This window comes from Lepidothrix coronata, unplaced genomic scaffold (assembly GCF_001604755.1).
Source record: "Lepidothrix coronata isolate B3197 unplaced genomic scaffold, Lepidothrix_coronata-1.0 Scaffold54, whole genome shotgun sequence".
Taxonomy (NCBI): domain Eukaryota; kingdom Metazoa; phylum Chordata; class Aves; order Passeriformes; family Pipridae; genus Lepidothrix; species Lepidothrix coronata.
In genome coordinates this window covers 2,657,955-2,682,567 of record NW_016690234.1, presented here as the reverse complement: position 1 = coordinate 2,682,567, position 24,613 = coordinate 2,657,955, and the positions used below count along the sequence as shown (strand labels likewise).

Here is a 24,613-nt window from a genome sequence, read left to right as displayed (position 1 = left end):
AACCTATCTTCCCAGTCCAGTATTTATACCAATGGAATCTGTGTCCTTACCTTGTCTTTAGGATCTCAACCTTACCATGAATTCCACTGTCACACATATGGACTGTGAGAACTCACGGGGTACAACTATTCTCAGGTTTGAAAGCTAAAAGACAGAATTATTTCAAGTAAAAAAAGAAATGGATTCATATAATCCCAGAAATGGATCCCCACATGCAAATCCAAGAGTTTTTATTTTCAACAATAGCAGGTTTATTCCATTTTCCCATTATACAGTAAATGAACACAAACATTTCCCCAACACTGCCAGCAAGGCTGGATACCCAAGCAAAGGAATGAAGCAAAAGTAAAACTGGGCTTGAAAACCGTTCAAAAAAAAAAAGCATCTTTCCAGAAACCAAATGTTGGTCATCCTTGCATCTCTTCTGGCATTACATGTCCCGTGTAGCAGCATGACAAATAATGTTCTCTCTATTCAGCTTCCTTTTATATTTCCTCTTCCTTTGCAGTGCAATTGCTTCCATGTGGGGGGGTCGAGTTCTGCTATCTGGTCCCACTGCTTTGCTAGTCTGTATGCTCCAATCTAAACATACTTAATTTGAAGAACAAACTTGCATTACTTCAGCCTCCATTGTGGCTGAGTCTCCAGGGGCCTTAGAGAGCGACCCTGTGCTGCTGAGAGCTCTCGTGAATGCAGTCAGGATTCCTATGTTACCTGTCCTTGCAACCATGCATATCCATGCACATGCTCTTACACTTCTATGCCTGCACCTCTGTCCTCTTTTGTTCTAGTGGACAGTTCTGCCCTCTGCAGCCTTCAGAGAGTAGGTACAGACACCAGCTGTTCTGCCTTCAGAGTTTGATACTCAGAGGAGTTCTGGGCAAACAAAAGATCCAGTGACATATTTTTTTGCTCTTCTTCAGATTGGACGAGCCGATAGCCCAGTAAGTCCATTGCATCCTTGCACACTTTTTGCACTTTTTCTATTTTCTGGAAGGGAAGTGTCTCCCTCCAGGCCTGAGATACTCTCTGTGCATCTCTGGACCCAATTCCAAAGGCCTGTCCTCCGAGACCCTTCCCATGAGTGATGTTGTGCACCCACTTCTGAAGTTCTGGTGTGAACTGTAGTTCTGCAAACCTGTACATCTGAGCAGCCCTTGCCAGAGGGTCTCTGACAATGTCTTCATAGCGAACCAGCAAGTATCTGTCTTTCAGGAAGCTGGGAGTGGCCCAAATTCCTGCCTTATAAATCTCAACATGACTTCTGCAAATTACTTGCATTGTGTTGTAGGGGCCCATTTCACCCTTTGTCCTCTGAGACCCCACAATAATGTTACTGTCACGTTTCAGGTCTGCCGCTGTATTCTCACGGGACCTGAACACAGCCCGGGGATCACGGACCAAGTGAATAATTTTGATGTTCAGGGATGGATCAGTGAGAAGGGGGTAAAGGACTTTCAGGTCAAAGAATCGAACCTCCTTGATGGCAATATGGCTGTAGGTTTTACAAGCTTCCTCCACCTTGCTGAATGGGTACTTGCTACAGATCTTTTTGCAATTGCCTGCAGTGATTATGTCAGTGCGACTGAACAAGTCGCAGGCAGGTGGGGAGCACAAGGCTCGGCTTGTCTCCCATTGAAATAAATCGGACTTTTTCTTCTGGCTAGACATGTAAGCATCAAACACAGACATGTCACACAGAAAGACCGACCTAACTAAGTCCCGCACTGCCATGTGTAAGACTTTGGCACTGTTCTGGTACATCTTAACCCAGACATGCCATGCGGGCTCCATCAGGTAGAAAACGCTGGGGTGCTGGCTGAAGATTTGCCCAGTGAAGGAAGATCCTGATCGCCAGGTGGAGAGAATGAGGATGTGGACTGGAGAAGGTTTTTCTTCCATGGGGGCATTGTTGCTGCAGGGCAGGAAGTGGATCAGGAGAAAGGACAGAACTACCAGGATCAGGAGCACATACACTCTTTTAGACTTCACCATGGTTGCAAAGGACCTGCAGAGACAGAGGAAGTTCAGCATCACAGGATCACAAAGAAGGCAGGACGTGGTGCATCAGGCTCCTGTGGATTTCTTTGTAGGCACGGGGTTTTAGAAAGCTGTCACAATACCAATGACATTGTGACAAACACTGCACAAGCCTTCTTTGAAAAGGACGTAAGTTCTGCAGGGCTGAAGGTTTTCTGTAACAAAACCACAATTTGTCAGTAAGTTTGTCTAATGTTGTCAGTAAGTGTTGTCTGATGCTGTCCTAGAAGATACTGAAAAGCTTGTCTGCATTTTTATTGAAGTTTAAGAGCTAGTTGAGTGCATTGAAATAAATCCATACACACAAATGTGTACTTCATGTACACAAGCCCTGCAGACATGATCTGGGCAATTTTTATGAAGAAAAGATGTAAAAAACCACTTTTTTTGTGGAGAATTCAACAGTTCCACATTGTTACTTTTAAACACTTGCTCTGACCACCAATTACAATTATTTTAATGCCAAAACGCTGTAAACATACAATATAGGTTTCAGGGGTTTTTAATTATATTCTTTTTGAAATTTCAGGAAACATTTATTATCACCACAGGCAAAAACTCACATACCAAAGGAAGTAATTTGGCACTGTGATAAATCCAAGCACAACAATATCTCCTCCACAGTTAAAGCATCATAAGCAATTTTGCTAGAAAGGCCTACAAGTGTAGGCAGGCTTAATGCTTGCCTGCCTACTAGCCCTCTTCTTAGCCTAACTCCTTTTTAAAGACTGTCTCCTGCTACCCTTCTTCCCAACCCCACTCATTCCATAGGTCTTGTATAAGAAGAGGTACAATAGATTGTGCTAATTGAACTCAAAGTTCTGCCCAAAGCTGGCTCCTTGTTTCTCACACTAAACCTCTGTTTTAAAAAGTACATTAAAGCATGCTCTGCCAACTGCTTCTGTCTTGTGCTCTCTCCTTCCCTTCCCCAGCAGTGCCTGACTGTGCCTCAAATACAGAGGAGTGCTCGCAGCACTGGCCACACTGGCCAAATTTGCAGGGGGGTGCCTCCTCCTATTATTTCAGTTCCTCTAGTACTGATGTTTTAGATTTTCAGGTACAGTCACTGCTGCTAACCAGCTAGGAACTCATCTGTCCCTCCAACATATATGCATAAGTTGACTTGTTTATCTAAGCTATCTGCTGTGCATTGTTTTGAGCTTAGGTTTATAAGGCAGCTATTACAATTTTTCAAAGCCAGGACAATAACCAGCCCAATGGGTAAGCCTGTAAGTGCTACCACAATATGAATTTTCCTTTAATAATGTCTTGCAGGGATAGGGCTGTGCATTTAGTAAGGGACCACAAGTTTCTGGTCTCCTGGACAAGAAGCCCACTGATTTTTTTGGTTACACAAATGGCCTGTAGTGTTCAGGTCTGACGATAAGCTGAATCAGGTCGCTATTTGGACCAACCCAGGAAAAGCTGCAAACAAAGAGTGTTGTAAAAATCAGTCACTTATCAGCTTCCTTCTTGCAAATACAATGCAAGGAATACAGTAGTGTTTACCAAAAGTCCTGGCTTCCAAATTAACTTTGACAATATCTCTTCCATCTGGCGCGATTAATATTTTTACTCTAACTCCTCACAGAGTTCCTGGACTACAGCCAGAAGTTATTAATCAAGAAAACTCTGTTGAGCAAACATGAACACCGGCATGAAAATGCCCAGGCAGGTTTAAAACCACAGAAATAATTATTTCTATGGGAACTTGCATGCAAATAGTCTGAGAATGGATTTGATAGGGGATGTTTTTATCTTGAATCAAATCAGGGTGGGATAGCTGCATGTTTTAGACATTTGACAGAGTATGCAGGCCATTCCTGTGACTGTTCTTGGTAGAAATGACCTCGTGTGAGGCCACAGCCTCAACAGCTTCTTCACTCTTATACAAGAAATAGTGATGATTGTTGCCCTGAGAAGTCTGTTCCACAGAGGGCAGGACTGAAATGACTTGTGTGCCTGGTGAAGTGGAATAGAGTAGCAGCAAAGAACAGCAGAGGTTGTATCGTACCTTCCCTAATACGGTATGAAATACCATACCTAGAAATACTAGTTACATAACCTTATTCTTCACCACTGCATCTCTCAATCATGGCAGCTGGGATATTTCTAAACTAAGGTCTAAACATTTTCCCCACGGCAAACATCCAGAGTCACCAGGGATTCAGTTAATTTCATATTGCAAAAGTGAAAATATGAAGCTCTCATAGAGCTGCTGAGTAAAGATCAGCCCAGAATGATTGAGACAATCTCAGCTGCAGAACAAAACAAAGGCACACTGCTACTGTGTGCTGGCAAAGAGATGAGCCAGGATTTGGCTGAGAGCAGAAAGAATAGGAAGAATCTCAAGGTACAGAGGATGAAGTACAGGAACTACTGAAAAAAATGACAATCCAGTGTTGCTGTGTTAGTCTCCCACAGCCAATGTATGAGAACACAAAGAGCTGGGATCTGCCTGCCTGAGCAGCTAGAGTCTCAAAAAAAAAAAAAAAAGCAGAGTTTTATGCTTTTCCAGAAAGACACAGGGACCTTGGAAAATCTTGATCCCGGCAAAGAGCAAGCATTACAGAAAGCAACAAGCAGCCCAAGGGAAATCTACCCATCAAACACACTCTGAGCATTGGGTGGCCTGTTCCCAGAGTACAAAGTTTGTGGTATTGAGTGGCATGTCCCCAGGGTTTGTTGAATCTATACATGCCTGGGGTGGGTGTGAGATAGCCCAAAATATCTCGTGCAGTGCAGACTGGTGTTAAGTGCTCTGCCAGTGTGGGGGAGTTCTCCAGACCTGTACACATTCCCCACTGCTGTAGTGGCAGCAGTATAGCAAAGAGGATCTGGTGCCAGGGAAGCCCCAGGCACTCATCTTTGATGGCACTGATGGTTGCTCATAGTTTTTTCAAATGCTTCTTCAATTTGTCCTGGTCATCTTCTGCAGAATTAGAAGTCATCTGCCCGGAGGAGAGCAGCTGGCATGACAGTCAATAGTGGGAAAAGCTAAGCAAGGGCACTGAGAAGACAGCCTGTAGAAGCAGGAGCTACCCTCTAAGTCAGGCCAACAGCTTCTGTCTGCAGGAAGAATCGTAGTAATTTGCTGGCATCTGTACGTTTGCAGTGTTTTACAAAAGTTATCTCCCAGTTCAGGCTGCTGAGCATGAGCAGTGACTACAGTTCTGGGCACAAGAGCATCCACACCAGATACCAAGAAATGGTTGAAAATCTCTCACCTTAGCAAAGTCCTCTTGAAGCACCACCAGGCCTGATTCAAGCAAAGTTGCCCTCACATCCGTTCACTGCTGTGGTACACAGCCCTCTAGGCAGTCACACGAACACTCTGCCTACGTGCTGGGCTCTCATATACACATGTTCTCAGCTCCCACCTACACCTGTGGCTGCTCCCTCCCGTCCCCTTCATTTGTGTACATCCCAGCTCTAAGAGTGACTGCTCTGCACTGCCCGCCTACTTTGATCAGCCTTGAACTAGAAAAGCTCCACCCTGCACTGAGCACAAATCATCATACTGGGAGTTTATTGCAGGGGCTCAAATGACCAGGAACTGCTAATAAAGGAGCAGGACCAGAAAGTTTATGAAGGAGACTGAGAAGTGCTTTTAAGCTAAGTCCTGTTGCAAGCTCCCAAAGAGATGGCTCTCTATAAAAGGAGGAACAGGGATGTCTCTGGAGTGTCAGAGCTTGCCCATCAGGAGTGCAGAGACAAGGCATATTTTCCTACCATTGCTCTGGCTGCTTGTCATGTTATCAGCAAATGCAAATTCACATAAAATCTTTTTGTCTCTTCTCTGTCTGTGCCTTGCTTGAATTAAATATTTGGGGTGCTGGGGAAGAAAATTATGTGAAAGGAGAAGCTGTGGAAGGAGCAGCTGGACTTGGCCTGTTAATGATTCACAAAGGTGCTGGAGCTGCAGTGGGGCTGTGGCAGGTAAGGTAGTGAGCCAGGGCAGCACTGGGCTCAAGAGAAATACTACTGTGCAGAGACAATTGCTTTGGCTCATTCCTATTCCAGGTCTTATAGTTTCTGTCACACAGTTTGGAGAAATGTAGACATCCTCTTAATGGTGTCCACTGTCCCCAAGGACATCATTGACATGCTCTCAGGGCAAGTGGAGTACAGGAGACAGCAGAAGCAAAAAGTCTGGGTAAGGTTGGTTCTTCCAGCAAGAAAAACAACCCAAATGGGGCAGATCATGTTCCCTTTCACTTTCAGCATTGCCAACACAAATGGTCAAGCCCTGGTAACCCTGGGCTGGGAAACAAGGTGAGAAGCTGGCAGTGGCCCAGGTAGGGCCCTGTAATGAACCATGCAATGTTTTTTACAACCTGGATTTCAGCTGTATGTTCCCATGCCCTGCACTGACACCATCCGTAGGAAGGATTCACCTGTAGGTCATGAAGTGTTCAAAACCTTTGTAAAGGTCACACCACTTGAGTGGCTCTTCCTGAAGCGTTATTCTTCCCTGGCCAACAGTTGCATGAACAGAGATGTATCAAAATTTCTGTTCCAACTGCATGTAGTTTGCCTGAGGGTGTGTCTTTGACAGCTGATGAAAGAACAAGGCATACCTGGAACAGTGAAACCAGCTCAGCTGTAAGGTTTGACTAACCCCTGTCTTCTGCCATCATCAAAAGCAGATGCCTAGGGGAGAGAACAAGAAACACATTTCCTCCTTACATGCTCTCTTGGCCTGAAGCCAGGGATCTGGAGGACACAACTCACCTCTCTGAACGGAATTGTCCAAAATAAACTAGTGAATGATGCCCTGGAAGTTCTTGTTCCTTTCTGTTGGCTATGACAAGAATGGAGGGTGATGCTTGTGTAAACACAGAAGCTGTCTAAACTCAGCTCAGATTAACCTTGTCTTTGCATTTGACAGCACCTAGATCTTTTTTATATTCACTTCTCCAATCATGTTTTGAACTCAGATACTTTTGACATCAACAAGATTTCCTGGCAATGGAGGTATATTGGGCTGCATGTTGTGAGAACTATTTTCCTCTGTTTTGAATCTACATATAAAAACTGTTTTTGATATTATCACATTTTTTTTTTAATCAAGAGAGACAACTAATAATTTCTTCCTACTTGTAGTCTTCAAGCTATTCAAGATTTTAATATCTGCTCTTGCATGCCCCACAGAACAGTTCATAGCAGGTTGATAACTAAAGCAGCTCATGGGAATCATGCTGTGGAAGTCTCTGTGTCTTTTAGGTATATGTTGGGATGGTTCACATTTTCTGCATCCCAAAGGTTATGACACCAGGGAGCTGCTGGAATGACTGCACTGGTGAATGCTTACCACAGAAAGATGTCTCCCTTTCAAAGCAGAGGGAGCTCAGTTGCTTCCTAGCTGACACCACTAAAGCTGTAGAGGAAAGATGGAAATTTATGGCTCTGCAAGATTGAGTGTGACAGAAAGCTGTGATGTGGCTGCTCACATAGAGGCTATGTACAGTCTCCTGTGCTGATCACTGGATTTGAGTACTGCTATATTGTTGTGTTTTGAATTGTACAGGCAAAACTCTGCTCCTTGCAGAAAAGAAACCTGACAGTAATCTAAAAAAAAAAAAAAAAGAACACAACTCTGTGTCAATTGCTCATCATTTTCATCTGGATAAAGGCAACAGAGTGGAGCTCTGGCTTTAGGAAAGAGCTTTTTGGTAGGGATGCTCTATACAGTCACCCTAGTTGCTTAAGAATTCATCATTCACAGAAGATGGAAAGAAAATGCAGCAGTGAGGCAAGCCCCAGAATCCATAGGAGCAGAGCTGCAATGTCTATGCTAAACTCCAGTCAGAGCAAGTTTTTTCTGAGCCAGAGCTTCTAGAAAAAGGAAGAATGAGACAAATGACTGATATGATGTCCTATATGAGGCATCTCTCCAAGGACAGGCTGGTGTGCTTCTGCACTGAAGTTGCTATGGCCTTTTCCTTGTGTTAGAGATAAGTTTTAAAGTTATATTTTTATTTAAAAGCAGTTTGAGATAAATAGATGTATCTTAATTGGCACATAAGTACCCAAAGTTGCCGTAGGCAAGAGCAAGGATAGTGGCTGACCCCCTCCCTCTCTCACCCTGAGTGCAGTTGCAGTATCATTTATTGTTTTTATTGTAACATGGCATTCTAATATCAAGTGGCGGGAGAACAGGAAAATGATGAAAACATGAGAGAAAACAAGAAAGAAGCTTGTATAAATCAGGCTCTAAAAATGAGGTCACATAATACTTTACCAACACATTACAGGAAAGAGAAAAATAGTAAGAAAAAAAGTATTTATTCAACTTTTGAATTAATTTCACTGGTCAGCTTCTGCCTTCTTTAAGTACATAGGCAGTCATCAGCAAGGCACTGAATCTTAGAGCAGAACAGCTAGTTTAGGGTTGAGAGAAACAACAGCAATAAACAGACCTGAAGCATGCAGAAGCTCACACAGTGCACTGGAGTACAGAAGATCCTGTGCTAGCACCAACTACTTCTGCCAGGCATCCAGGAAATAAGTCATTTAGATCATTGACAGTGCCTATGTGCTCTGGCAAAGCTTCAGGGAACACTGACCCAAGTCAAATAAGAAAACTGAAGACAATACACGACAAAGCAAAGGGCTGGTATAGATCTGGGCTCCCAGCACTGTGATAGCCTGTGCCTGACAGCCAAACCACGAGGAAGATCCTAGTGCTTCTGCCCCCTAGGAGGCTCTCCCAGTGCTGGGGACGCAGGCTCAAGGCCAGTATAGAAGATATAACCATAACCTTCTTCTGACCAGTTAAGCTTAGCTAGCTTTTAGGTGCCTTCCAGTGACTGGAATCCTGCTAAGGCTGTGTCTTTCATGGCTGTCCTGTCAATAGCAAGACTTTGCCTGCACTGAGCCTTCCTTCTCCTGCAGAACTCCTCTGCCCTCTCACACTGGTTTGCAAAATCCCTCCCAATCACCTCAAGCAAGTATTGTTTCCCAGCCCACTGCTGCTGCCTCCTCTTACATCCACAGTCTTCATGGCTACTTCTCATCCTCATGGAAGCCTATCTGTGCCTCCCTTTGCTGTGTGTCTTGGGTAATGCCACCAGAGCAAGTCAGCTCCTCTAGCCTCTGACAGGCCTGCACAGCTTGGGAGAACAAGGTTACGTGCCAGCCCTCATGTACAAAGAAGTGTTGCATGGACACCTTCCCCTGGGTCCCCTGGGGTCCCACTCCCGTGCGATGCTCATGCCTCACCTGAGCTCCCGGGCACGCTGGGCCCTGGGTCACCACAGCCTCCACCTTCATGCCCAGACTGACTCCCTGCAGCCATCCTGGGTCCAGGTCAGTGCAAATCACATCTTCCCACTGCAGGTGTACAGAGTGACTATGTGCTGGTGGAGAGCAGGCCAGTGCAGACAAGTTCTTGCAGCCAAAAGCCATGGCCCCAAGGCAGAAAGACCCTCAGGGACCCCTCTGTTCTACAGCCCTGCTGGAAGCAGCCAGGGCTGCTAGAAGAAGGAGTGGGTGAAGCCAGGGGCTGGGCTGCATTCAGGTTCCTAAGGCACCTGGGGTTGCTGATGGCCTCACTGCTGGCAGGTGTGATTTGGCCCTGCTTGCCAGCAGTGCTGAACCCCACTGCCAGCCCCTTTGGAAGCTGAGGACTAGTACACTTCACCTGCATTGGCCCCTGAGCTGAGAAATTTCTTCCTTTCCCAAGAAGAGCACTAGGCACAAGGTTGCCTCTCTGCCTAGGTCCCCATATCTGAGGTAGGTCACTCTCCTCCTAAACACAGCCAGTCCAGAGAGCACAGTAAAGAGCAGAAGCACACTGCAAGCCTCTGCCAGGGTGTACCACTGGTGCTCCCCAGCTAAGACAGGGAGGATGGCTGTGGATCAGTGTGTGTGAGCTGGCAGAGGCAGGATGCAGGGACAAACACAAAACCACAGATGAAATACAGAGTAAATTTATTTCCATTACCTCACCAACCAGAGGATCCTCAAAGCAGTACCCAAAGCCAGAGGCACACAAACAGGGATGCCACCACTGCGGAGCCTGGTCCTTGCTCAAGGGTCACCAAACCTGCTGTTTTCACCTGCATATTAGGGATTATTGCAGGCATAGTTTACCACTGATATTTGATCTTTACCACAGCAGAGCAGGAATCCCAAGCATGTTCAGTGGGGTGCTTCTCAGCCTATCACATGGTTGTGTTATCTAAACACAGATGTACTACTCATCAAGGCTAAACAACAACTAGTACAATACATGTGTTTTTCTACACCTCACCTCAGCTGCAAGTCACTTGGATTTATCTACAATCCTCCTCACCAATCTTATGTTACTTTCCAACTATCAGTCATAAGGCCTCTCAGGGAGTTCTACTAAAGCCCTGCAGACCTTGTCTAAACATCTGCAAAGAGCAGCTTCAGGACAGTGTCTTGACTTCTTCCTTGGTCTCATTGCTGAAGGGGTTTTCTTTGGCACAAAGCATCTCCAAACACCAGCTTAGGCTAGTTTGTATGGCTGGCAGGGTGCTCTAGGCTACACCCACATTATGACGCAAAGCATCTGTGAGTATAATACCTGAAAAACGATACCAGCACATTTGTGGTTTAATGTTAGTTTGCTATTGCATCCAGGAAAACTTAGGTGTGGTCAAAAGGCAGTGTTATATTTGCAAAAGATGGCAAAAGAGGATGTGGCCTTGAGAAATCTAAATATGCTGAATATTATGAGTATGGCTCCCTCAGCATCCCAGGCCAAATGCTACTGGGTCAAGAAGAAATAGAATCAGGTTAATTATTGCAGAATATTTGCAAGTTAACAGACACCTTTGAGAGGACTCTGAAAGGAAAGGGGTTCTTAAAGGGAGAGTGATCTCAAAGGAATGGCTTTCTCTAAAAGCAGGACCTGTTCATTAGTAATGGGGAGTAAAGCCACAGAACCTAAGATGTGTGGAGAAGAGTTCAAGGAAACAGATGAAACTTGACAGCTGTAGTAGATGCAAGATGGCATAACAATGCAGAAACATCATGCTATAAAGATCTCCTGGCCCAACAGACCCCTCACACATCATTCTACTTATTATTTGTCAATGTTTAATTTTAGGCAGCTCTGGTTATTTGGCTCTATTTAGAGGTCTAATGGCATGAAATCTCTGATGCTGTGTACTATTCACCCATAGTCCCAGCTTCCCTCTCGTTTTGTTCTGGGATTACTTTCTTTGAAGGGAAAAGATGTAGCATGGACATTCAGCTCATGTGTCAAAGACCTTTTCATATACTGCTATCTTTCTCATATAGTTACCTCCGCTCTAATGGACTATTGGTACCCAGACTTTGTACTGGGCAAGGTAAGGGGAGACAGGGAGACGCCTACAGAACCTGTCAGGTCTGGCAGTGTGTCATCTAGAGATAGCTCATTTTCCTGTCATTGGTGGTGCAGGGTTGACCCGTGAATCCCAGTTCTGCAGGAGGACAGGTGAGTAGAGCTGAAGGGGACGACATGAGGCACTCTGCAGCTTGCCCTTCTGTCAGTTCCAGAAGTGGCTCCTGGGCAGCTCACCGGGACACGTGCTCTGATGGGTGTTATCACCTCCTCTCATTTCCACCGAATGAACAGATACCAGGTCACCATTTCCTTATTACTTTAGGGAGCTGATGTATTTGGCAATCAGTAACCCTGGCCCCACTGGCGTGTCACAAACACCCTGTACAATATGAGCTATGGGGTTCCACCCCATGATTCACCACTACAGCAGGAAACGTGTGGCTGCCCCAGCCTTGAGTACTTAGGCACCAGCACCCAGCATGGCTGGCTCTGGTCCCAGGGGCAGCTGCCTCCCCACAGCAGTTGGCACCAGCAGCCCCTGCTCTGTTGAAGTCCATGGTGGGGGGGCTGTGAGGTCCAAGGAGCAGGTGCAGACAGGACTGTTCTGTGGGGAGCAGCCAGGCTGGCACAGCGAGCTGTCTTGGCTCCAGACTGTGCCAAGCTTGCAGGGCCCATCCTGCCCCCAGGCCTGATGGGTTTCTTTGGGGGTCTGAGGCACTCTCACCATTTCCATGCCGGCACACAGGATGGCTCTGGGCAGCCAGCCATAAGGTGGGGATGGTTCCCAGGGCACTGCAGCACAATGGGGCGAGCAAGGGTGACACACACGGTGACCAAGCTTGACCTGGCGCAGCAGGAGCACAATGCAGGATTGACATGTCAGAATCTTTATTAATAAAAAAAGTTACAATAACTTACTCCCTTTGTCACACAAAGGGCTCAGTATAAAGAGCTCTGGCCTCCTAAGGTAACACAAGTAACTGAGAGGTGGGTACTTTTATCCTCTGAGACAGTGGCTCCGAGGGTAAGTATGGCCAGCACAGGAGCCACAGGCCAGTGGGGCCTTTGCCACAGGGGCTGGCCCAGGAACAGCCTTCTGCCTCTGCCTGCAGCTGGTTCACAGGCAGCATAGACCACCACAGGGTGCAGATGCTGACTATATGGAGACCAGGGGGACTGGATGCGAGAGGGTGTGCAGGCTGTAGTGGAGGAGGAGAGGAAGTGGCATCTTCTTCCCATAGTGCTGAGGCTCTCTGGAGCACAAAAATTGATGCAGCAAGACAGTGGCTGCTTGCAGGCAGGGGGATGTGGGGCTGGCTGGAAGCAGCCTTGTCTGCCTGGCTGCTGCCTCACACAAGGTCTAGCCTGACAGAGGCAGGAGGCCAGCTGTGGCTACTTGTCGCACTCCAGATCCTGGGCTCCCTCAGCACCCTGGTAGTGCATCTCACAGAACTCCTGAATGCGACTGCAGGCCTCCAAGATCATCTCCTCAGGCATGGTGATCACCACTCGGAAGAAGTTTGGGTACTCAAAGCACTGAAAGAAGAAAAGATGAAGCTGGCAGATTGCCTGGAGTAGTGCTGAAGTTTCAGAGACCTGCCTTGGGGCCATGTGCTGCATCAGCAAGTGAAAATGGTCAGTGTAAGACAGCAGGGCTGGGCTCATGCTCCCTTAGACTGTTTTTTTTTGTTGTTGTTTGAAGCAAGTCTCCTGCCTGCGTCTGTGTAGATATGCTGCTGTGAGGGTGATAGGCCCAAGAACTGTCTGTGTGGACTGTGCAGACCCAGGGAATGGACTGAGAGGAATTAGTGAAGGAGAGGGCTTGAGAATATTTAAGACACTGTCCACATCCAGTGCTGGAAATGGAGCTGGAAGAAGGTGAACACAGGGCACAGACGTTCTCAGCCTTCCTTGTGCCTACAGGGGCTGGGGGCTGCAAACAGGCTGAGGAAAGGAACACAGGTGGGAGCAGCTCCAGATCTCTGAGGGAGCACCTTCAGCAAGAAGGTGGGGGGGTACACAGAGTTCAGGGATACAGCTCTGCCAACTTGAGCAATACAGAGCAAGCCTGGAGCTGGGAAGATCCTGGCAGACTGACTGAGGGCTATGAGCCAGACCGCCACATACAGCACCTGGAGCAGCAAGTCAGCTCATACACACTATTGAAGACCATGGACACTGCATACACAACTCCCAGCCTGCCCTCAGAGCTCAAGGATGCAAAACCCTGCAGCTTCTCCTGCCATGCTTTGGACCTGCAGCTCCCTGGGCTCTCAGTGTGAGGCTCACCGTGGCTGGCAGGCAGAACACAGACTGCTCTGAGATGAGTCGCTCAGTGAACTCCACATCATTTTCAAACTCTGGGAAATGCTCCATCTCAATCTCGACCTGCAGCAGAGGGATATAACATGGCAATCAAGGGCACCAAAACTATCTGCAGTGTCCTTGTGTACACACACGGCCCAACAGCTTCCCAGTCAAGTGCAGCTGTCTGCCCTCAATTTTTTGGGCTGACTTGAATGTAAGATACAAACAGAAACATATTAATGAAAGCTGGGCTTGTCAAGAAGCCTTCATTAACTACCTAAAGCTGGAATTTCAGTTAAGCACAACTTCAGTAAAAAGCACCTGATGGCAAAGATACAGTAACCAATTAAAAGTGAAAAGGAATAAATAAAGCATTGAAAAAGAGCTCGGTAGAGAACTTAATATACATTAACAATTCTGTCATGCAGGAAATCCATATGGTAAGAAAAAGACAAACTAATGTTTTGGTTTAAAAAAAAATAAGGATAGTAAGGCATATAATATCATGAGCAAAATAAATCCTTGTCGAATTATATGAAAAATTTAAAATTATATGAAAATGTGAAAATCTTCAGTAAATATTTCTGTTCTGTATCTGGAAAGAAGGCAGCTGTCCATCTGTCAGTTAAAGACAGTGCTATGCTGGCCATTCATTTATAGAATTCTGGAATTATTTGGGTTGGATGGGACCTTAAAGCTCATCTAGTTCCAACCTCTCCAGTGGGCAGGGCTGCCACCCACTAAATCAGGTTGCTCAGGGCCCCATCCAGCCTGACCTTTATAACCAAAAATTATTTTAAACATCTCATGAAAATATTGTTAAACACATAATTTGTGAAACAATTTGCATGCAGAAGTTCTGAAAGAGTTGGTAGGAAAAAATATACCAGATGATCTAGTTTGAAATAAATGTTCAGCTACTGCAGAAATATAATAGGTGTGAAAGAATCTTAGAGCTGTGCCTCTACAGAAAGAGCATGAGCAGAATGACCTTTGTAGCTCTGGGTAAAACTGGAAATAAGTCAACTGATAAGGATTTCTCTATAGAACATGAGTGAGACTGATACTGTAGTATTCCTCAGTTCTAAGCCCACGTTTTAAGATCTGATGAAAAACTGGAGACATCATGAGACAAAAAAAAAATAAAAGATTCAAAATGCATTAAAGTGTCGTAAATGTCTCAATTGAGCTTGATGAGATGAAAAAGGAAATTTTAGAATATTATAAAAAGTTAAAACAAACAGGCATGGTAAAAGGTATAAAAAGAGGCAACACCATAGGCAGAAGACAACACATGCTACTATGAAGAAGGCTACATCTTCTACAAGAGGTATGAAAATCTGCCTTGTAGTGTAGAGGCTTCCCCTTGCCACCTGAGTTCAAATCCAGGTAAAACAACATTGTCTTGCAAAGTACAAGTCATGGATCTCTGTGCAGGAGCAAGCAGATGAACTGTACTGGCCTCAGCTCTGTGAACAGCATATTGTGACCTTCTAAAGTGACATGGGGATGCATCTACTGCAGAGGGCAATGTGGAAATGCACATAGTAAGGGAGATCTGGTGCCAACTACCAATCTGAAACATCAACAAGCACTAGCAATGAGACCTATTGTGAATGTTGGTGGTCTGGAAATGGCACATCACTCCTCACTTACCATGAGGTACATGGCTCCAGAGGGCCGGACAGGCTGAAGGCCAGGGATAGCTGATAAGGCAGCATAACAAAGGTCAGCATTGGACTGAAAAGCAAAAAAGAGAAATTTCAAAACAGGAGAAATTCCAGGAAGCAGCTCAGCAAATGGAAGCCAAGCTCTGAACTGGGACTATAAGCAGGTTTGCCTACTGCAAACAAAGGCACAACAAATGTAAACAGCATGAGAGATCATGGCCTTGAGCACAGCAGGTGTTACTGAGCTGAGCTCAGCAAGTCAGTGCCAAATGCTACATTTATCCCCTGGGTCAGCAACTCCAGCTGCAGGGCTGGGCTGCCTGAAACTCACGCCAGCCAGTATTACTGCCTCAGTTACAATGTCTTCCGCTGGAATTTGATTTATTGGGCTGTCCTAGTCACAGACAAAACTGCACCTCAAAGTGAGGTGGGGAAGGATGATGAGCTAGAGATATGACTCCCTGAAAACAATCCGTGAACAAACCTTGCTGCTCTGTTACAGCCTGTTTACCTTGAGGATGCTTAGGGTGTTGTGGTAGAACTCAGGTGGTGTTCGGCGCAAGATGCGCTCCAGTGCTCCTTGGACAAGTGTACAGGGTCCTAGGATCCTTTGACTCAGTCTTACAAGGCCATCCCTGATCTGAGAAAACATCATGACACAGCTCAGATGATGCTTCCCTTAAGGAAAGGGACAGCTTCAAGGCCCACTTTCTGTATTTCTACAGCTGTTCACACCCCTCTCTTCAGTGAGCATACAGAGCACTAAAGAACATTTGCTTGACTATATACCATGTTTTGCAGACTATTTACAGTGCCATTCTCTGTTCCTCATTTGCAGATTGTAATGCCAACAGAGAAAACCTTTGGGGCTTCCCAATCTGACTCAAACCAGGCTGGAATATAGATAATACAAATAAAGCCAGAGCTGTTCCAAATACCACTTTGCATTTCCCTTAGTTTTGGACCCACAATGCACACTTTCAAAGCCAGGTAAGGACAATCAACATTAGCTTTTCTGCTCACTCATTTGGTCCTCTCTTCTCCCTCTTCTTCTGCAGAGAGCCTTCTAGGTGGAAAGGTCACTGCAGTAGATGGTTGTTCTTGTAACACAGCTGAAAAATAGCCAGATAAGGCACTGGCAGCACTGCAAGGTGCTTTGTGCTTACTTTTAAGAGAAACCATGTAAGAGCACATAGACATCACACGTGGACTCCACATGCTGGATAAGTCATGCAACACTTTCAGTGCACATTGCAGCTATTTGAGAAGAGAATTTAGGTGTACACAAGAAGGACAAGGCATGTATTAAGGAACAGCAGAAACAAGGAGTGTATTACAGCGTAGTGTGGTTGGAAGGCCATGTCTGGGAGCAGATGGAGTAAGGAAGGGACATGAAGGGCCTAGAGGTGCATAAACATATGTAAAATCAATTCGGTGACACCGATGTGAGAGCAAAAGAGCAGTACCTGCCTGTGTCAGTCAAAGACCTGGTGATCCACACACTGAAGTCTGCAAGTGTGTTGCCATGACAGCAACACTCAGCGGTTCTCACCTCATTACCAAAGATGTCTCTCCTGTCATGAATTAGGATCCAGCCCATCCGCCAGCCAGGGACTAGCCACCGCTTTGCCAAGCCACCACAGGACAAGATTGGCACATTGGTGCTGAGAGTTGCAATGGGTTCAAACTTGCAATCAGCAAACACCTGTGACAGGAGACTCTGTTAGGGCTGAACCTGCCTCTTATTGTGAGAATTGTTGGGGTGTGCATGAGACTTAACAAGAAGTGATGGGAAATTGATGGTGAAAGCTCACAGCTTCAAGATATGAACATCGGAAGTGCACTCACATAAAAGCAAGCAGTTTGGGAAGAGGAAAGGAGCTGGACAAGAGAGGTAGCCCCAGGACTGTGTACCAAAGGACTGGGAGCTCCAGGCATGGACCCAGGCATAGGGGAGTGGAGCTGCCCCTCAACTCTGGAGACCTGGTTGTCATGGCCAAGGTGCATCAAAAAGGACAGGCAGCATTGGGGGTGCAAAGGACTTCAGCTTTCACTCACCATGTCTCCGTAGATCTCGTCAGCAAGGATGGGCACGCACTGTCTTGATGCCACTGTGGGAGAGAGGACATTCAGCTTGGCCACCCTGCATCCTCCATGGGAACAGACTTGCCCTTTGCTGCAGGGCCTGGCAGGGCTCTGAGGGAAGCTCTGTCCCAGGGCAGAGGGTTCCTATCTTCCTCCTATAGACTGTTCATTCAGAATGCCTAACTATTGGAGATCCCTGCCCTGGCTGAGCCTAGTACTGCTCCAGTCTGTGGGAACTGGCAGCACAGCCCTCCCTCTGTCAGGCCAGGGCTCAGGAAGTACAGGACTCCTGTGAACACTCTCTCTGCAGAGCCAGAGTGGACAAACGAGCAGTCCAAGCCACACAGAACTTTCGAGGAAGACACACGCTCTGCATCTTCTTGACTGGATAAGACTACACCCTTACACCGAGCAGGCCCTGATTTCTGAGGTGGAGTCAGTCATGAGGAGAGAAGCAAAGCCCTGGGCCATGGTACTGCAGTGATTGAGACATGGGCAATGTGGGCAGATACTGGACTGTAACCATGCCCCAGGCAGGCTTACCTGCCAGGATCTCCTGGAGATGGCTCTTGCTGAACACAGAGCCACAGGGGTTCGATGGGTTGTTCATAATGAGGCAAGCTGTTTTCTCATCCACCAGAGACTCCAAGTGCTCCAAATCAATTTCCCAGGCCTTCTCTGGCTAGTGAAGTAAAGAGAAGGGGAAGCAACAGCTGAGGAACTAGACTTGCCACATAGGGTGAGGTGTGCCAGGGCATCCAGGGTTACTCACATCCCCTGGCAAGGCCAGGGTATTTCTGAGAGGCAGAAATGTCAGGGCTGCCCCTTCCAGGCCTGCCACCACTTACCAAGAGGTTGTAAAGTTTGACCTCAATCCCCATAGACAATGCCAGAGTCTTGTAGAGGGAGAAGCCAGGCCGTGGCACCAGGATGTTCTGGCCTGGGTTGGCCAGCACTGCCAAGGCAAGCTCTATGGCCTGGCTGCAGCCACTTGTTAGGATGACATCCTGCAAAGAGCAGAGAGAGAGGTCAGTGGGAAGCACAGCCACTCTGAAGTGCTCCAGATGTGTGGGAGTGACACAACACCCAGGCTCGGCTCTGACAGGTAGAGCATAGCCAAAAAGGCAGCACCAGAGCCTGACTGAAAGCATGAAACTTCCAACAGCTGAAAAGCCCAGCTTCCTTCTGAGGAGAGTGGAGGTGAAGGCCTCAGGGAAGGGATGAGAGCAGCAGGAGGTGACCTTGGGGCAAGGCGATCAAAGCCTTCAGTCCCACAGCTGGGCAGGGAGGGAGAGCTGGGGCAGGGCTCCCATGCTCTGTGGTCTGGGCACAGGCAGCAGCACCCTTCCTGCACTGTGATGGGAGCGCCTTGGCTGGGCACCAGTACCTGGGCCTTCAGTGGTGCCTCTGGGCAGTTGTAGTATGCAGCCACAGCTTCCCGACAGGACTGGTAGCCTGAGAAAAGAGAATTCAAACATGTAAGGGAGGTTTTTACAGTCTGTTTCTTCTTCTCACCCATTTAGTGATGTCCCAGGGTGGCAGAGACTGTCCTGCTTAAGGCCAAGAAGGATGCAACCCCAAGGCTGGGCCAGGATGGCCAAGGGCAGGGACAGACCTTGGGCAGGGAGGCAGGCTCTGACTCCAGCATGTCCTGGGGACAGAACTGACAGGAGCAGGGTGGAGGGTAACCAGGGAGTTTTCTGAGCCGGAAGAAAGCCACATGGCCTTCACTTTTTAGTGATGGCACTGGGGCAGCCCTTCCTGTCACCACATGGAAAGTGAGGCAGGCATGATCTATGTGCTGTGCACACTTTCGGCACGAGCTGCAAACAAGACTCATGTTGTTGGTGAAGTCAGGGAGCCCAAGGGGAGTCCTGGATCAAGGCAGATCAGAAAGGAGCTTGGCTGCAACCCATGGCAGGGACACAGAGTTCCAAGCTCTTCTGGGTGCTTGAAAACCTGCTTGCTCCGATGGCTGGGGCAGCAAACACAGCTTCTGCAGGAGCTCTGGGCCGCAAACAGCTCAGACAGGAAAGGGCACTCAGGTGTATCTGGGGGATACACATATTTGTATTTTCATGTCACTGCTAGTGAGGACAGCTGCAGGGTGCCAATGGAAGGATGTCTGTGGGCTCTGTATACCTGCTGTGGGGTAGGAGCTGGCACATGCCTTCATCCAACTCTCACAGGATGAACTTTGTCAACTTACCGACAGATGGAGCGTAACCATTGCACCGTCCTGAGTCCAAAACCTCCTTCACAGCCCGTGTGACCTCATCATTTGTGGGAAGGTTTCCAAAGACCGTTGGGTCTCCTTTTCAAAGATTGAAAAAATAGTAAAGTTTTCACAATCTGTGACAGGCACAGATCTGTGTGGTTGTCTGGCCTATCCCTCGGTGTTTGCACAAACTTTGTGCTTCAGAGCCCTGCAATCTGCCAGCCACACAGTTGACCACAATACCCAGAGGCTTCAGCCACAGGACTATGCTCACCTAAGGACAAGGAGATCATAGATTTCTTTGGGTTGGGTTCCACCTTCATGGTGTCTACGATGGCTCGGACAGGATTGAAAGTCTTCTTTGACATTTCAGAAGCCCTGACAGCCCATCTTGGCTTCCGGCCCTTTGCCTTCCCAGGTGATATGGTGTTCCCAGTGCTCTTGAGATGAACATCTCGCATAGGGGCATGGTCTCCACGGCCATTCACTTGGATCAGGTACGAGTCCATCCTGAGAACTGTCAGTGCAAAGTGAATTTCCTGGGCTTAATTAACTCATGTCAGACAAGGAATCTGTCCATTTGAGGATGCAGCCCAAAAGTAAAACTTCCAAAAGCTGTAAATTCTTACCTATTGCCTATGGACAAAGCAGCAGCAGCCAGTAGGGCTGTATTTTCACTGCCAGAGTGCAGTGAAACCCCATGCATAAGTGAGAGCACAATACAGTGGGAAAGATAAATGCACTTCTCTGTGCCAGCTGCACCACTGCCCAGCATGGACCTGCTGTGCTAAGGAGGAGCAGGGCCCACTAAAGCCAGCAGCCAAGAGTTAGCAACATGTTGTAGTCACTGCTTGACTGCAGATTCAATATTCCACCGACAGAAGGACCAGGTCACCCCATTCCTCCCCTCAGCTATCAACTTGCACACCTCAAGCTGCAACCACTAGGACTGGCCCACTGTGTGTGTTCACATCCAGAACGTTCCTCCAGTCTACAGACAGAAACGCAGCACTGTAAATCACATCTCAGCTGCCAAAATGGTAGTTCTTGTCCAATGCTATCAGGATGCATTGGACTGTGGCAGGGTAGAGGTTAGACACTTGCCTCTGCCAGCAGAGAACAGTCCAGCCCAGAGTGTCTGGATCAAAAGACAGTGCTTAGAAAATGGAGCAAGACTGGTATGGCCAAGAGGGAAATCCAGGAGGCAGCACTGCCCCAAGCAAAGGGCCCATAGTCCCATCTGAGGCTGGGTAACAAGCAAGGCACAGCAGAGGAACAGCTGCCTTCAAGGCCCTAAAATGGGCACAGAAGTGACTAACACACCCCAGCACACATACCCAGAGCACGAGCTAGACCCAGGCAGGAAAAGCCTTACTTACAAACTGCTGACAGTTCTGGGCTTTCTACCTGCACATGGGGGACAGGGCTCAGGGCAGGTATAGACCTCCTGAGACACAAAGTCCATTCTTGCTGATACTAGCACACCGCCTTGTAATCTTGCCACAAACTGCTTATGCTTTCTGTACTGTCTTATTTCTCTGTTTCATTGAAAGGCAATTCAGTGAACAGTGGCCCTTTCCTGAGGGTAGTTACTTAGCCTCAGACTTGTAGATATTTACAACACAGCTTCCCCTTCCTTGCTACAGAGACTGAGCCAGAAGGGTTGTAGCGTTGCCCGGTTCAGGCAGAATTTGCTGTCTAAACAAATTTCTCACTGTTTCAATCAAGTTTGCACCTCGAGATGCCCCATCCTGCTGCAGTTACTCTACCAGCATTGCCTTATTAGACTGCTTACAGCAACTCAGGCTGATCTGACAGGGTCACAAAGCAAGACTTCAGCTTTTCTGTAGATAATACCTTCTAGGTTAGAAGAAAGGCAGCTGAAGAAATATACAGCAGATCTGCATAAAAAACTGAGCTTAGAAATGAGCCATATATCTCAGTTCAGTAACAGGGCTGAGTCCCAAATGCACAGTCTATCCCAGCAGAGAATCTCACACTACCCTGCAACATGGTTCTCCCAAAAAGAGGAGCTGTAGACACAGGGACAGTGGATGCCTTCAATGTAGGCAGCCAGGGAAGATCTCCAAACGTCTCTCCTAAAAGAAGCAAGGTACCAGAGCATAGCATTTTACCTTCTACAGTGCAGACAGGGAGACACCAACAAGCTTGGGGGTCCAGTCCCTAGTTTTCATCCAGGACAAATCTCTTTGAGAGGAAAGTCCTGCAAATTCTTGCTCATGAAATAATCCCCAAAACTGGGCGTTGGGACCAAATCGTTTAGCCATTGGCTCACAGAGAGGGCTGATCTCTCCACCCAAAAATGACCTCTCCTCCCCTTTGCAACTGTCCTCACTCCAAACACCTGGAACATGCCTCTGCATTATTAACTCTTTCTGGGGGTGGCCTACAGGACACATCTTGGCTTCCAGGAGCACCTGGGCTGCTACCCTTTGGCACCACTTCCCTCAGTCCACAAGGACTGTTGGGAGCAAATTTGCAGAGTCCAAGTATTCCAGTGCTACCACCTTGTAATTCACTGAGAGTGGATTGATGGACCATAAAGCCTGAGGAAGCCATCAGTCTGTCCTGACCTCAAAGCTCTGGGCTCAAATGCACCAGCTGAGGAAGGCCAGTTTGTGGCTTCATTACAATCAGGAGACATCATCTATAGGCTTTAGAGAAGAGGGTACTTCCCTAGCCAGTGTTTTGGAGATACCAGGACCCGAAGGATTAAAGAAAGCTCAAGTTGTCATTGTTTTGGGGTTTTTTTGCCTTTTCCCTTTTTTTGGTTGCTGCAAGACCTAAGCAAATTCCTAATTCTGGCAACCAGCAGAAATTATGCAATTCTTCCCTCTCTGACGGTACTGCAAAGCACAGATTACACCATTCCCAGAAGGGTCTATTCTGCTCAGTGATGTGAACCTATGCCTTCCTGTCTCTTGATTCCTGCAGGCCTGGGACTAATGAGGGGCATCTGCACCCTCCCTGTCTTCCAAGGACTGGTGTAAGTCTTGTCTTATTGCCATGGCAGCAAATGACCAGAGTCTGAAGAGCTGCTCAGGGACAAGAGCCAGTCTTTGGGCAAACAGACTGCTGATGCCTTCACTGAAGAGGCCAGCACTCTGTGTGATTTTTTCCTGTTTGCATCCGCATCTGAGTGGGAGGAGGAAGAACCACTTGCACTCAACCCATGCTCACTACACCACCAGCAGTAAGGCTTCACCTCCCCAGGTGCAAAGCACTGGCCCCTTCCCTCAGTGCCAGGGCTGGGTTGACACTGCTGCAGAGCCATGACCTGCCATTGACCAGAGTGCTGCAATGGGCACTGCTGAGGCCACAAAGGGGGACAGGGATTCAGGGCTGGAGGCAGGCTGGGAGGTGGTGGGGTGCAGCCAGCAGGCCCAGCCAGGATCCCCAGCTCCAGACTGGAGGACAGGCCTCCCATGGCTTTCACCCACAAGGCCTTTGGACAAGGAATAGCACCTTTCAAAAACCCTTCACAGAGAAACGTCACGTATTGAAGCTGCTTGGACTGTCTTCTGCTGAGGGCTGCAGTTTCTCTCTTCTTTTGACTGAAACGTGACATAAACAACCTTCAGAAATTCATGCAGACCCTCTCAAAGCACCTACGGGTTATTTTCTGACTTCTCAGAGCCGACCCCACCTCTTGCCATGCTGCAGCCCTGGCAGGGTTAAACATGGCATTGGGCAGCCTCAAGGACAGTGCTGCATGTTCTGTCTGGCAACAACCCCCAAACTGACGCAACTGGAGCTCTACCTGTCATACTGCACACAGCAGTGGGGTTCAGGGGAGGGCACAGTGGAAGCCTGCTGCCAAGAGAGGGAAAAAATGTGGCTCAGGAGACACAGGCAGACACAGTTACATAAGGTTGAGAACCTGGCCAAAAGCAGCTCGAGGAGTAGTGTACAATTGCATCAGTGGGTTTCTCCCACTATTACTGGGAGTGCCTTTCTCCTCTCTCTGCATGACTCTAGTCCTTCTCCAGGTGCTCTCACATGGGGTCTGCAGCCCTCCCCCTGTCTTGTTGTGTGCAGGCCCTCCCAGGACCAAAGCATGAACACACAACCCAGCACTTTGTATTCTAGAAATGGCCAAGCCATCCTTGTATGGTGCAGTTAAAGAGGCAGCCATACCCTGCAGGATGATTTCTGCCAGCAAGGCTGCTGGCTGTCTTGACTGTCACGCCCTCTGCACCCCACTAGCCCTGACTACCCTCCCCTTTGTGGTTTGCTCCCCTGTCTCAGCAGCTCACCCCCACAGGTATCTTGTTTCTTACCTCTTCAGCTCCCTCTTTCTTGTGCAGCTTGAGCAATTGATTTTTGTCTTTTCCCAGTGGAAGGAGAAACTAGTGATGGCTTCATTGTTTTTTATGGTACTGCCTTGCTCTGGTACTAGGACTGCCCTGAGTCCCATTTCTGTGGACAGAGACCAAGCCAGCAAGAGCAAGCAGTTCCCTCTTCCAGGCCCAGCCACAGTTCCAAAGCAGGACTGACAAGGGGCTTCAGGGGAACAGAGGCTCGAGCATTGCTGCACTGACAAACCTGTCTGTGCCAGACTGCACGTAGGTCATGCACCAGGAGAGTTTTGCCCATGCACCCATTCAGAATGCACTACTGCAGGAACAGACTGCAAATTGGTACTCTGCATAAAAATCCACTGAGGTCAGTAACAAACCACTTTAATAGTTACCCCCTCATATTTTGCTTTTATTTTCAGCAATTTATGTCTGCTCCTTTCAGACACTGGTACAGTCCCAACTGGTTCAGGATTTGTGTGTAACCTAATCCCTGTTTGGTCTCTGCTTTTCTACTTGAATCAGCTTTTAATAATCAAATATGTGATTTTCTTTTTTTTTTTTTTGTCAATTTATTGTTGAGCAAACAGCAATAAAGCCTCCATGTCTCTCATGAATGTTGTGGCTGTTTATTGATTCTGACAGCATCTTTATAACACTGAAGCAGGTCTTC

General features: G+C 47.5%; 2 protein-coding genes across 6 annotated transcripts; both read right to left on the bottom strand.

The window, feature by feature from the left end:
- Positions 1 to 250: 250 nt before the first annotated feature.
- CHST4 (carbohydrate sulfotransferase 4) lies at positions 251 to 17,162 on the bottom strand. 5 transcript variants are annotated; one of them, XM_017816241.1, is made up of 4 exons: positions 17,150 to 17,162; positions 9,265 to 9,269; positions 5,268 to 5,426; positions 251 to 2,195 (listed from the first exon to the last, which is right to left on the bottom strand). In XM_017816241.1, exon 4 carries the CDS (start codon positions 2,032 to 2,034, stop codon positions 817 to 819), a length of 1,218 nt encoding a protein of 405 aa, XP_017671730.1. In that variant the 5' UTR covers positions 2,035 to 2,195; positions 5,268 to 5,426; positions 9,265 to 9,269; positions 17,150 to 17,162; the 3' UTR covers positions 251 to 816. The 5 variants fall into 5 exon arrangements, with proteins under 5 accessions (XP_017671730.1, XP_017671729.1, XP_017671732.1 ...); XM_017816240.1 differs by lacking the exons at positions 5,268 to 5,426; positions 9,265 to 9,269; positions 17,150 to 17,162 and adding an exon at positions 11,190 to 12,099; XM_017816243.1 differs by lacking the exons at positions 5,268 to 5,426; positions 9,265 to 9,269; positions 17,150 to 17,162 and adding an exon at positions 9,989 to 10,058.
- Positions 12,213 to 21,890, bottom strand: TAT (tyrosine aminotransferase). Its single transcript, XM_017816239.1, has 12 exons — positions 21,757 to 21,890; positions 19,896 to 20,138; positions 19,613 to 19,717; positions 18,791 to 18,858; positions 18,252 to 18,410; positions 17,947 to 18,085; positions 17,377 to 17,429; positions 16,871 to 17,023; positions 15,830 to 15,958; positions 15,305 to 15,388; positions 13,631 to 13,729; positions 12,213 to 12,877 (listed from the first exon to the last, which is right to left on the bottom strand). Exons 2-12 carry the CDS (start codon positions 20,128 to 20,130, stop codon positions 12,734 to 12,736), a joined length of 1,368 nt encoding a protein of 455 aa, XP_017671728.1. The 5' UTR covers positions 20,131 to 20,138; positions 21,757 to 21,890; the 3' UTR covers positions 12,213 to 12,733.
- Between the last annotated feature and the right edge of the window lie 2,723 nt (positions 21,891 to 24,613).